General features: G+C 39.2%; 1 protein-coding gene across 1 annotated transcript in view; it reads left to right on the forward strand.

Moving 5' to 3' along the window:
* Positions 1-13,423, forward strand: part of wdfy4 (WDFY family member 4) — a 54,998-nt gene that overhangs the window by 41,179 nt on the left and 396 nt on the right. The window contains exons 54-64 of the mRNA XM_061745871.1: positions 697-847; positions 2,761-2,852; positions 4,109-4,318; positions 4,410-4,530; positions 6,432-6,589; positions 8,881-9,039; positions 9,134-9,313; positions 9,467-9,649; positions 10,101-10,188; positions 10,889-11,018; positions 11,839-11,894. Of these exons, the coding sequence (XP_061601855.1) occupies positions 697-847; positions 2,761-2,852; positions 4,109-4,318; positions 4,410-4,530; positions 6,432-6,589; positions 8,881-9,039; positions 9,134-9,313; positions 9,467-9,649; positions 10,101-10,188; positions 10,889-11,018; positions 11,839-11,894 (1,528 nt within the window). The remainder of the gene's footprint in view (positions 1-696; positions 848-2,760; positions 2,853-4,108; positions 4,319-4,409; positions 4,531-6,431; positions 6,590-8,880; positions 9,040-9,133; positions 9,314-9,466; positions 9,650-10,100; positions 10,189-10,888; positions 11,019-11,838; positions 11,895-13,423) is intronic.

Raw genomic sequence — 13,423 nt, forward strand, 5'->3', positions numbered from 1 at the left:
AAAGTTTGTTTTGTAGTCCGTATTCACTAACTCGCACACCCTCCTGCAGAACCAGCCCCTGTTTCTCATTGGCATTCATCTTTTTTTTTCCTATTATTATTTTCAGACATAATCTCACTAATAATATGAATCTAATATGAACTATTTTCAAGGCTTCCACATGCTGTTTTTGGTATGAAAGTAGATTGTAGGGAGGTTTTAATATATATGCAAATAATTACAGAAAGTATCTGAAAGAAGCCAATACAAATAGCCTCAGCTGTTATAATTTACAATACAGCAACCAGCTGATTATAATGAAAAGGCATGCATATTTGATAGTCAGAATAAAGTAATAAAGATGTTCATCTGGTGAATTGGGAGGGCTTTTTGTCTTCTGAAACACATAACGTGTGTGTAGTAATATCTGTAACTGAATTTACATCTCTAACCAAGTTTACCACTGTATATGCTATTTTCATTCATTGAGGTAATTGTTTTACTCTAAATTACATTCTCTCTCATGAGATTTCCATCAAAATTATGTTTTTTTTAGAAGAGCTCCTTTCTAATAGCTGCACATATTCCATGCTTACATAACTGAACAATGTAAAATATGGCTCATTGCACCGAATCAAGCAGATACTCTATTAACATGGCCGATGCAAAGTTTGGTATGCTGCAGGTCTGATAGTGTTGTTTCTGGTGTGTCCACAGGGAGGGCTTGATATCGCAGAACGGATGTTTTACAGCATAAAGAAAGAGTGGGAGTCAGCCTCCAGGGACAACATGGGAGACGTCAGGGAGCTGACCCCGGAGTTCTTCTACCTGCCCGACTTCCTGCTCAACTCCAACAACATCCATCTGGGTCAGCCACAAAACCCTGCTGTGTATCTAGATTATTTACTGAAAGTAAAACTATAGTAGTAGTAGTACTCTATATTTTCATTGTTGCCTATAAATCACACAAAAAGTACTCAGAGTCAGAAATCAATATTTAGCACAGGGAGGTGGAACCACCTGCTTGGCATCTGTGCCTGGCGCACCCGTCTGCCAGCTACAGGGTAGCCACCTTTCACCAGTGTTTCACTCCTTTGACCGCAGAACAACTCAAATCACAAATTCAAGATCAATGCAATCTCAAAAGGCTTTACAAAGAAAGTAAGGACGTTCAGTTAGTTACTACGACGGAGTATTAGGGCCAAACTAAGACAAAAGAAAATTGGAAATTAAGTCATAATATAATGAGAATAAAGTCGTAAAATTACGAGAATAAAGTCATAATAGAATAAAGTCGTAATATTATGAGAATAAAGTCGTAAAATTACGAGAATAAAGTCATAATAGAATAAAGTCGTAATATTATGAGAATAAATACGTAATTTTACAAGAATAAAGTCGTAATATTACGAGAAAAAAGTCGTAACATTACGAGAATAAAGTCGTAACACAAGAATAAAGTGGTAATTTATGAGAATAAAGTGTTAATTTATGAGAATAAAGTCGTAATATTACGAGAATAAAGTGGTAATTTATGAGAACTCTAACAGGAAGAGCATCTTCTCCCTGTGTTAAAATGAGGAATATTGAGCATCTTGTGAAGTTATATTTATATATTTATAATATATTTAATATTACGACTTTATTCTCGTAATATTACGACTTTATTCTCGTAATATTACGACTTTATTCTCGTAATATTACGACTTTATTCTCGTAATATTACGACTTTAATCTCACAACATTATGACTTTATTCTGGTAATTTTACGACTTTATTCTCATATTATTATGACTTTATTTTCGTAATTTTTTTTTTTTTTTTGTCTTAGTTTGGCCCTAATACTCCGTCATATGTTACAGATGAATTGAATGCATTTGTTTAGTCATTCATTCATGCTTTATACCTACTAACCCTTTCTGTCTTTAGTTAGTTATAAAAACCACAATCAAGCAGCTTATTGAAGTCCACAACTAATAAGTGTATCCACTGGATGTTTTTTTAGAAAGACTGGAATGTAAGAAATAGGGAGTATGATCTTTCTGGCTGATCCAGTCTTGCACTGAATTTCTGATAAACAGAAACAAATGTTTACATTTGTTTTTTCTTTTGATGATGATTGTGTGTGTGTGTTGCGTGCGTGTGTGCGCACGTGTCCTCCCATTTTTGTCTGTCTGGGAAGCTGGAATCAAAGAGCGCCCCGCACAGACTCACCACTTCAGGAAACTCCTGACAAAACTAACAATAGTTGATTTAAATGAAGAGACGTCCACCCACTGCACGGCTTATTTCTCGCCTGAGATGTTTCCCGAAAGCCTGAAGTATTTCAGTTATATGAGAAAATGTTTCCAAACAATAGGAGCCAAACACACTCGGGTGGGAATGAACCATGAAAAGACACTGTTGATCTGTGTGCCCTTAAAAACATGTTTAATTCATTTTCCTCCTCATAAAAGACTTGCAAAGCCACTTGCATTTCCTCCATCCGCTAACATCTCTTTTTAGTTATATTATTTATTGCTTTTTCATGAACATGTATTCTTGTGCGTATGTTTTTGAAACATACAAATGGCAAGAGAAGGAGCCTCTCATCAAAGACATTCCTGCAAAGTTGCACGTTAATTTTTGCCATGTGGTTGCTCAGCTGTAAATCTGAATCAACAATACGCTTCCTCAAACACAATAATTTTCCTTTTTTTTCTTTTCAGTCCACGGCATATCTTTTGCGCAGTTTGCTATCAAGTTTACGCAGAGTAATGTAATATATCCATATCTCTTTAGGTCTTATGGAGGACGGTACTGCTCTGGGAGACGTGGAGCTGCCTCCGTGGGCTAAAGGAGACCCCCAGGAGTTCATTAGGATCCATCGCGAGGTCAGTGATGACGGACCTCAGTGGGCCTTTCAAGCCTTTACTAGACAAAGTTTCCCCATAAAACCTTATAGTGTTTGTCAATACTCTGATATATGTAGATAGAAGATGCCCTGTTTGCAGCCTCTAAATGTCCCCAGTATGTAGGGCATGGAGACAGCGCTGCAGTGTTGGTTGCTTTGCCCTCATTCTTCCTCCTATAGAGTACAAGACAGATGTCATTGATAGCAGGACGCTGACATTCGTTCAGTCTTTTTTTTGTTTTCAAATATAATTCTTTTTCTTATCAAGAAAGTCCATGAACTGTACAAATCTGCGGTTTAGATGACAGACACTGAAGGACAACAAGTCTATTTAGCATGGTTCTTGCAGGCATAAGACTTTCTCTTTTTTACAATGCTATTATTTCTGCCAGTATTTAATGGGTTGAATATGCTCTCTGTGCTTTTGTCAGCTCCTTCTTCTCTTCCTTGTGTGGTTATTGTGGGTCTATGTTGGTCTGATTTCTTTAGCATGACCTCTCTTTTTCCTTTCCTAAGGCATCTATGATGGTTATCACTCTGTAATCTACTGAACTGCTCATATTCCTGCCATTCTCATAAAATTTGTGATTTTAGAAGATTGTTTTTTTTCCCCTTCCACCGACAAATTAACTCAGGACAATATATCCTTGTTATAAGGTTTTATTATTGTTGTTGTTGTGGTTTTAGCATCCTCTTCTTTCAGGATGGGTTCATTATAGTGAGGATATACCTGGTCATAATGCCCACTTTCTCATATTAACTCTTCAAAACCAATCTCTGGCTAATTCTACACAAATCATTCTTTAATTTCAGGATGAGGATATGCTCATAACAGCTGTTCAGCCTCCTCCTGGCCGGGATTTCTAAATTGACTTTAGGAAGAAATCATTCTGTGCCTGAATAATTTCATTGGCTGTACAATCGTAGATTATTATTTTGTGTGTGTGTGTGTGTGTGTGTGTGTGTGTGTGTGTGTGTGTGTGTGTGTGTGTGTGTGTGTGTGTGTGTGTGTGTGTGTGTGTGTGTGTGTGTGTGTGTGTGTGTGTGTGTGTGTGTGTGTGTGTGTGTGTGCGTCTTACTCTCTTATTAACAATAAGAGTGATGGTCTTGGCACACAATAATAATAGTAATGAGTGCATCCCACCGCTGCGTTTTAAGACTGTACGATGCATATTTAGTGGTTTTGTAATGTTACCAGACGAGTTTGTGCAACAACTCCTGCTCTTGTTTCGTTAGGCCTTAGAAAGCGACTATGTCAATTCCCACCTCCACCTTTGGATCGACCTAATCTTTGGATACCGGCAGCAAGGTCCGGCTGCTGTAGAAACTGTCAACACATTCCATCCTTATTTCTATGCACAAAGAGGCCGACAAGATGCCAAGGATCCCCTCATCAAGAGCACCATCTTGGGATATGTCAGCAACTTTGGACAGGTTCCCAAACAGGTAAAACTCATTAACTTCTTGCACGCAATTTACAAGCATCATATTGTATTTGAAAATAAGCCTCCACTATTAATGTGTTTCTTTCCGATAGCTGTTCATCAAGCCCCATCCACCTCGCAGCGGCTCCAAGAAAGAGGGGTCGTCACCAGCCGGTCCAACTCCATTTTTTTTCAAACTGGATAAATTGAAGACTTCTGAACAACCATTCAGAGGTACAGATCACTAATATGTAGGCTGTTCCTAGAGATGCTTCCGTTTTCTCTTTTTGCATAGAAAGTGTACGAACAAGGCCATCTTTACCTTTAAGGCTTTTGAGGATCAGTTCATATTCCACCATATTCCAAACTTATGCACACCTTGCACCCTAAATCTCTATCTTAATCATAAAAGAAAACATTCGGTTGATGAACAATTTAGTTTCATTGCATGAAGTTAAATTAAAGATCATTAGAATTAAATACAGCAAAAGGCCTTCTTCTTCCCCTCAGAAAACTTTCTGGTCTGATTGAAGGAAAAAAACTAAACCCAAATACCTCCAATGTTTGTTTTTACACCTTGATTTTTTTCAATCAGCATAATGTGAATGCTCGTTTTTTTCCTACATTTGACAGAGTGAGGTGAACTGTTTCTCGTTTCAGATGTAAGCCAAGCTTTTTTACAGAAGGCCATTCCATCATCTTTATTGCCCTCACAAACAAAATGTTTCTTTTCTTTTTCCCTTCCTTCCAAACCGATGCATAAACATTACCGTTTTCTGCTGAGTATACTGGAGTTCATGTGTGTTTGGCGCTATTTTATGTTGTTCCCCTTTTAATTTACTTCATACCATTCGATGTCTGTTATTATACACAAGATGTGCTCTGGACTCAAGGGAATCATTGCAACACAGTGAGAATGTCCATAGATTAATTTATCCTACAGAAAGGTAGAAGAAGCTATCTACAGCTTTACAATATGGAGATGACTCTTCGGCTGAGCCCTACTTAATAATCTGAATATCCCTACAGGCCCACTGAGGGAGAGGAGATGAATCTGTGAATGCTCAGGGAGAAATTCCTGCATATTACATTTCATATTAAATCTTATAGTGTGTGATCTGATCAATAAGCAGATAGAGATGAATAGGAGGAGGAACATTAAGTCTGGTGTAGACAGAGTTTCTTTCTGGGGATTTTAGAAGCAGAACTGGCAGCAGGATGTAATGATTTCTGCCTGTTCCTGCACAAATAGGTCAATAACAGCCACAATTATGGCCTTGCTCACATTTTCTCACCCACATATGCTCAGATTTATACCGTCTAGGATACAGGTGTCCCCACAGGACCCAGCCTCGTTTCTCGCAACCAGGGAATAGCTGTTTTAATTGCCAATTTTTTCTCTGGTCAGTTTAATGAAATTCTTTACAAGTTTACTGAGATACCAAACTCTTTAATGTGATGCTTTTGAAGTGCCATTATCTTTATTTGGCCTGGTAAGTTTATTGAGGCACACAAAATGGAAAGTTAGGTCACTTTTTTTTTATATATATATATATATATATATATATATATATATATATATATATATATATATATATATATAAAGAAATAAAATAAGAGCATTTGAAAAATAAAATAAAATCTATTTTATTTTTAAGAGAAAAAAATATGTGTAATTCAAGTTACACATGTTAAGTGGCAAATATGTACTTTTTAAATATAACAGTCAGATGCAGATGTTGATACAACTATGAGGCTACTTGAACTTCTAAGTCACTTTTGTACAGACTCACCCGGCACTTTAAAACCTCATTTTGTACATTTCTGGTCTACATTTTATTTTACTGTTTATACTTTTTATTGTTTATACATTTCATTCTATTTTATTTTATCTCTTATATATTTGTTTTTATATTTGTATTGTGTTGCACCAATCCCCATAACAAATTCCTCGTGTGAAAACTTGGCAATAAACCCCTTTCTGATTCTGATTCTGAATATATATATATATATATATATATATTTATATATTTATTTCTTTTTTTCTTTTTTTACTGTACAGCATACCTTTATGTGTGTGTATATATACTGTATGGTATAAGTTTGTTATACCACCCTGTTCTTTCTTACTACAGAGCTGCCAAGAGGCCCAGTGGGTCAGATAATGTGTCTGGAAAAAGAAGTGTTGGTCCTGGAGAGGAACCGGCTCCTCTTGTCACCTCTGCTGGGCTGCTACTTCAGCTGGGGTTTCCCAGACAACAGCTGTGTCTTTGGAAACTGTGCCACAGATAAGGTATCTATACGAGGATATATTGTACAGTAGAAGAGTTTTTTATGTCAGCGAAGATTATCATCCCATTCCTATGTAGTTGTGTAAATCAGTTTTAGACAACGCAAACCCATATCAGTACAGTCCCTGTTTGTAAAATGCATAAAAAGAACGAAAAATGAATTAATCGTCTATGGTAATTTTTCATAGTGGAAGCTCAAATTAATTACTGAGAATTTGCGAATGCTGTGCAGTTCAATTAAGATTGCAACCAAATCATTATGGTCAGCTAATCACACATTTTTCAGTTAGTTCAACAGCTTTCTTGGTTATTTCAGTCAGACAACTCACGCAGTAAGTTTGAAACACTTTGATTGTAACACATATTTGGCTTTGGCGTTTAGGCTCCATTCAGGCGTAGTTTATCAGGCTTCCACATACAGTAAATACAGGGGTGGAGGACTGACACGCCTGCAGAGATTGCCTGCCTGAAATAACTCCCAGGGTCGTATCATTTGTTTAGAATTTTCTGTAAGCTGCCAATACCACCTTTTGCTTCACACACTTTGGGCCTGATTTACTAAGATCCTAAATAAAGTGTACTAAATTGCGTGTGCACTGAAAAAGTTTGCACGTGCTGTTGTTGTGTGTTTTGCGCGTGATCAACTAAGATTGCGTGCGCAATTGATAACAGGTGCAAACAGCAGTATTTAAATGAGGTGTTGCGTGTCTTACGGTTTGCGGCGCAAACTTTGCGCCATGGAGTCTGGATGGAAAGCAGGATATAGTCGCAAGCGCAAAATGAAATTTGACGAGTTGGAGTTAGAGATATTAGTGGAAGAGGCAAATAAACACATTCATGAACTACAGCAAAGAAATTTAAACATTACCAAAAGAAACGCAATATGGGAGAAAATCTGCGATAGAATAAATGCAGTTGGTAAGACAAAAAGAACGGCAGATGAGGTTAAAAGAAGGTGGCAAGATATAAGGCGAAGAACTAAAGAAAAAGTGGCCTTTAATAAAACTTCGGCAAACAAGACAGGTGGAGGGCCTGCGGAAGAGATGCCTCTAACCAGCATTGAGCAGCAGGTGCAGCTCACCTTCTGCGAGGAGCAGATAACTGGGATACCGGGCTATGACACGCTAGAGCCAAATGCAGAACAAGGTATAGGCGCACAATAAGAAACACTTTTTTCTCCATGAAAACACGTGGTTTATTCATTATCACAAATAAAAAAATGAATGTGACTCCGGTGGCAACCTTTTGCTGAATAATACTCGATTTAACATTCAAATAAAACCCAGCAACTGCATAAAATCTGTGTTTGACATCATTCAGTGCGTCCCGAGTGGATGGGAACCGTATGTGCCTGTCCATCCTGCGTAACAGAGCGTTGAGGACAGTGGACAGCACACCTGAAAAACTGCTTTGGGAGAGCCCAGCAGAAATGGCTACAGTGCGCTGGAATGACCCTGATGCGAGGAGTTGAGAGTTGAGAGCAGTTTCGGCAAGGCAGATATGGCGTTAGTCCTGCTTGTGATCGGCTCCAAATTAGCCCTTAACTCATTCAACAGCTCCAAGATGGAAGCGCTAGATAGTCGATATGTTTCAACTATCTGGTTTTCATTCATTCCAAACAAATTTACACGAGTCCGAAAGACTCTCTCTCTCTGCGTATTCTTTGATTTTGGATGTCGCCTCCTTGCCACAATAACAGCAGCCATCGGTGCGTAATGCTGGGCAGATTAGCAACTTCCTTTCGAACGTATTAAATACAGACGCAATCACAATCCCCGAAATAACTTTCAGGCTTGGTAAATCTCATTGCGTTTGGTAAATGAACATATTTGCATTTTCCCCTCCCAGTATTTAGCGCGTTCTGGCGGGTACGCCCCATATTGATTATTCATCAGGGCAAAAGTACTAAATGAACAGCGTGTGCTATTTTGCGCATTTGAGAGGCGCAGTCCTCTTTGCACGCTGTTAGTAGATCAGCTTGCACATTGGTTTGCGGGTGATGTCAAGTTTGCACACGTTTTTACGCACGCAAACCTTTAGTAAATCAGGCCCTTTGTGTATATTTTATTTCTTTTTAATCCAATTTCAAATATTCTGCCATAATTATATGGTAACTGCAACCAGCTCATGAATGATTGCTATTACACAACGAATCGTTTAGATGCTGTTTAGTTCTGTTAATTAATTAATCAAGTCATTAGTTTTTGTTTTTGCATGAAAAGCACCTGATAAGTGGACGATCACAAAAGGAACACAACATAAAATGATTGGTCTACTCTGTGTTCATCACCAGAACTTTGCAGTGAGCGAGAGTCCCTGTGACTGGGGCGAGACATTGTGCGCCACTTGCCCCAACCTGACAACGGTCATCACTGCAGGAACCAGCTCCGTAGTGTGTGTGTGGGATGTGGCTGTCAGCAAGGACAAACTCTCTCACATGAGGCTCAGAGAGGTCGGTTTGTGTGCACGTTTGTAAGAGGAAATACTTCTGATGCACATGCACGCATATAGACCCACTCTGACACCAGCTCTGCTGTTCTTCACAGCCGTTGTACGGTCACACAGATGCAGTGACGTGCCTGGCTTCGTCTGAAATCCACAGTTTGATAGTTAGTGGCTCCCGTGACCTCACGTGCATCCTGTGGGACTTGGAGGAGCTAAGCTACATCACCCAGTTAGCAGGACACACAACCAGCATCTCAGCTTTGGCTATCAATGAACTCACGGTGAGTCCTCCGTCATGTTGTTTCCCTGCTGCTCAGTTCAGTGTCAGGAAGGGAGGACTCCCTCTTTTGCTGGCACACATTTCCTCTCTACGTGTGTTTTGTTCGTTATCTAACCATACGTTTGAGCGTCAACACCTTGCTACTCTGTCCAAGGGGGAGATTGTGTCGTGCGCAGGACTGTCGCTCTACCTGTGGACCATGAAGGGCCAGTTGTTGACCTGCACTGATACTTCCTGCGGGCCTCAGGCAGACATCCTGTGTGTCAGCTTCACACAGCGACACGAGTGGGATGCCAGGAATGTCATTGTCACAGGCTGTGCAGATGGCATCGTACGGGTGAGTTCCTTGTACACAGGTATCCAGTAATTTGATGGCAGCTCTTTGCACAGATAAGTTGGGGAGTTTTGCATAGTTTTTATACAGTGAACTGTACAGTATTCTACTATGGTAGTCATTACTTCGATATTAGCCTCACAGGTACCAGCCTGAACGTCCATTGAAGGTATTAATAAAAGCATATGAGTTGTGTGTGTGTGTGTTGTCTGTTTTTGCGCAAGGTTAATATAAGCATATACAGCCTCTCTGCAATCAAAGCTGCAAACTCTAAATTGTGCTTCCGTTGGGAGTGGGTGCCCACATGAACAACACGCTCGCACAATCGCTATCATTACTTTATCATTGCAACGATTGTGTGCAGCGTGTGCGCGCCTGTGCGTGTGTGAGTGTGCTTGTTATTATGTTGAATTATGTCGGTGATTTTGCTACTCGTTATGTGTCTTTCATACAGATATGGAGGACAGAGTACACCAGAACACAATTACCTGGCCCTCCAGAAGAACCTGTGTCCCCAGGGCTCGACCAAACGGAGAGAGACGGTAATGTTGCTGGCACTAGGATAAGATATGTATGTGGGTGATATATTTGTAACACAGAAAACGAGCGACTGACAGTAAGAAAACGTTGAAACGAACTGAAAGGTAACTCCGCAAAAAGACACTTTCCTTGTTTATATTGTTAAAACAATGCTGCTATCTAATTAGATAAATCCTTAAGTGTGAGATTATGTTTAACCGCTCATCTCAGAGCTAGACAGCTTTGTTTCCAGAAGAGGGCTTGTAATGCCCACCCTATCCCTCACAAGCATTAGAGCTAGCAGGAATTATGTTGTTATAAAGTTATTAAACATAGAGGCAGTAAACACTGATGAGGAGTTTTGCTGATGTGTGTGTGTGTGTGTGTGCTTGTGTATGTTTTTATGTGTGTGTGTGTATAATTTAGAAAGCAATAATACCCAGATCCAATTTGGCATACATTGGTTACAGCCTCGCGTCACCTCATAGGAGTATTATGCTTTCCAATTACATCGAGACAAGTCTTTACGTAACCCTGAAGCGTTTATATTTGAGGGATTTTTCTGCCTTTTACAGCCTGCTGACTGCAGATGGACACTGCAGTAATGTATAAGTTCATTACTTTTTTAGGACCGTTGCGTCAGGGCTTCACACCTGACGCCGCGGTTACGGACTTCCGTGTTATTTAATGGTAAACAGATGTATTGTCATGGTATATCCACAGTGGGCAGCTCATGCCAGGTTAAAGGCTGGAAGAGGCGTCTGATGTTGTGTCAAGAGCTGAACAGAGGTCAGGCTGCGTCGCAGCGCCGCTACAAAAACAGTCCAGCCATCACAGCGTTGGCAATGTCCAGGTAAACCAAATATCATGCACCCACTTGAAGCAAAGAGAAATGGAGGTTAATTTATATTTAATTGCTTTAGACCAGGGGTCGGCAACCCAAAATGTTGAAAGAGCCATATTGGACCAAAAACACAAAAAACAAATACGTCTGGAGCCGCAAAACATGAAAAGTCTTGTATAAGCCTTAGAATGAAGGCAACAAATGCTGCATGTTTCTATATTAGTTATAACTGGGGGAAGATTTTTTTTTCATTATGCACTTCGAGAAAAAGTCGAAATTTTGAGAAAAAAAAGTTGAAATGTCGAGATTAATGTTGAAGTACAATTTCGAGAAAAAAGTCAAAATGTCGAGGAAATAGTCAAAATTTCATGAAAAAAGTCAAAATGTCGAGAAAAAAGTCGAAGTGTTGAGATTTAAAAGGAAAGGAAAAGGGAAGAAAAAAAGAGAAAAGAAGGAAAAAAAGAAGAAAAAGAGAAAAAATAAATAAAAAAAGAGAAAAAAGTTTAAAAAAAAGAGGAAAAAAAATAAGAAAAAAAGGAAAAAAAAGGTCAAACATTTTTGAAAAAGCTCCAGGGAGCCACTAGGGCGGCGCTAAAGAGCCGCATGCGGCTCTGGAGCCGCGGGTTGCCGACCCCTGCTTTAGACTTTATCAAATATGATAATTTACTTATTTATCCTTTTTTTCAAGTATTATCATACGAATATATTACACTTCATTTCAACTAAATCTCAACTGAATTTGACATCTTTTCAAACTTTTCTTAAGGCTACATGCATGATGTGTAGATTACTGCATCATTAACAACAAAATTGCTCTTTTCTTGTGCAGGACTCATGCCACTCTGTTGACAGGCGATGCCTGGGGCAGAGTTTTCACCTGGACCTGTGAGTGAGAGCTGCCAGCGTTTACTGTCTTACCAAAATAACAAACAGTGTACAGGTCTAACACCAACGGAAGCGCAAGGGATGCGTTATGCCAACGGTATTGTGTGTGCATTCAAAGACAATGAAATCACAATGGATTTCATCGTTCCGATGGAAGAATAATACCTCCAATGTGAATATTTGATTCTGTAATTATCTGTGTAAATAGAGATTTTTAGTGAATTTGAATACAATTAATGCCAGGCATTTTTCCAGGTCCTTTTGTGTCTTTGGTAGACATGAAGGAATATAGGCATTTTATTTTATTTACAGGGGCTCCTTAAAGAGAAACTGGAAGGGCTCTGGCTCTTGCAGACCTGTTGAAACAATCAGAATAGATTGTTAAAAGAAAAGAAAGAAATTAACTGTTGCCTCTTCAGCCGAGCTCACTCGCAGCAACAATGGAAGCCCACGTTTGAAGTCGCCCACTTTAAATTGAAGGAGAGAGAAATTAATCAAATACTAAACAAATGCACATGTACGTCATTGTTCAAGTGAAGGACAACGTTTTAGTAGTGTTGGCACTTGAGCAGTTAATTTCTCGGGAACCACATGTTGAACAAGCACAAAAGTACGGCATGCACAAAGTCAGCGATTTACACTACCAGAGTTTGACTGTTTTGCGACGGTAAAAGCTTTGTGGCATGAATAATTCAGGATGTTTGCATGTGAATACTTTACTGGCCTTTGTTTTTCACAATGTGTTTGTAATTTATGAGCATTTAACTGCTTCTTTTGAACCATAATTCTCTATGGTTATGTATGTGTGATGTGGGTGATTTGAAGTGTCGCCGGCTGTTGTTGAGATATGCTTGATGAATGTCACAGCTTTGTGAGTGATTATAGTTACTCAAGGACAGATGCCTCTTTTTACACCCAGCTCTGTGGGGCTTCACTGACATCCTGCTTAAATTTGAGTATTTTAAGGAGAGAGCGTGTGAAACCTAACGCTGTCTTAACTACGCAGCTCCGATTATCAGTCCATATGCTGTATATGTGAATAAACAAGCAATTATGTTGAACTGTTGAGACCGTGCAGGCTTGTTTGTGCTCTGCTTCCTGCTGACACTCGTGCACACGCATCGCTCCTCTGTATCATAAAGGAAGGGGTCTCTCTCTTTAACCTTTGTGTGTGTGGCTAATTGTGCTAAGTGGAGTAGCTTAATAGAGTGGAAAATAGTCCTCATAATTTTCCCAAAGAGCGAACAATGACCTTCTCAAAAGACAACAGCCATCTCCATTCTCTCTAGATGGCTGGTTTTATGATATGAGATGTCAAAGCACTTGGTTCCTCAGAATAATTAAATCAAATAAATTATTGCACCTAGGCAGAACCATCTTGTAGTCTAACCCAATTATAATGCACTGTAAAGCTAATTATTAACCATGATTACAATTAGTCTAATTTGAATAAATGTAGTCATTAGTGGGTTCATCCCAGTCAGTGAATATGAACTGTGGGGGATGATGGTCTTTCAGACTGCCCCACT

The sequence above is a fragment of the Cololabis saira genome, chromosome 17 (assembly GCF_033807715.1).
Source record: "Cololabis saira isolate AMF1-May2022 chromosome 17, fColSai1.1, whole genome shotgun sequence".
Lineage (NCBI taxonomy): Eukaryota > Metazoa > Chordata > Actinopteri > Beloniformes > Belonidae > Cololabis > Cololabis saira.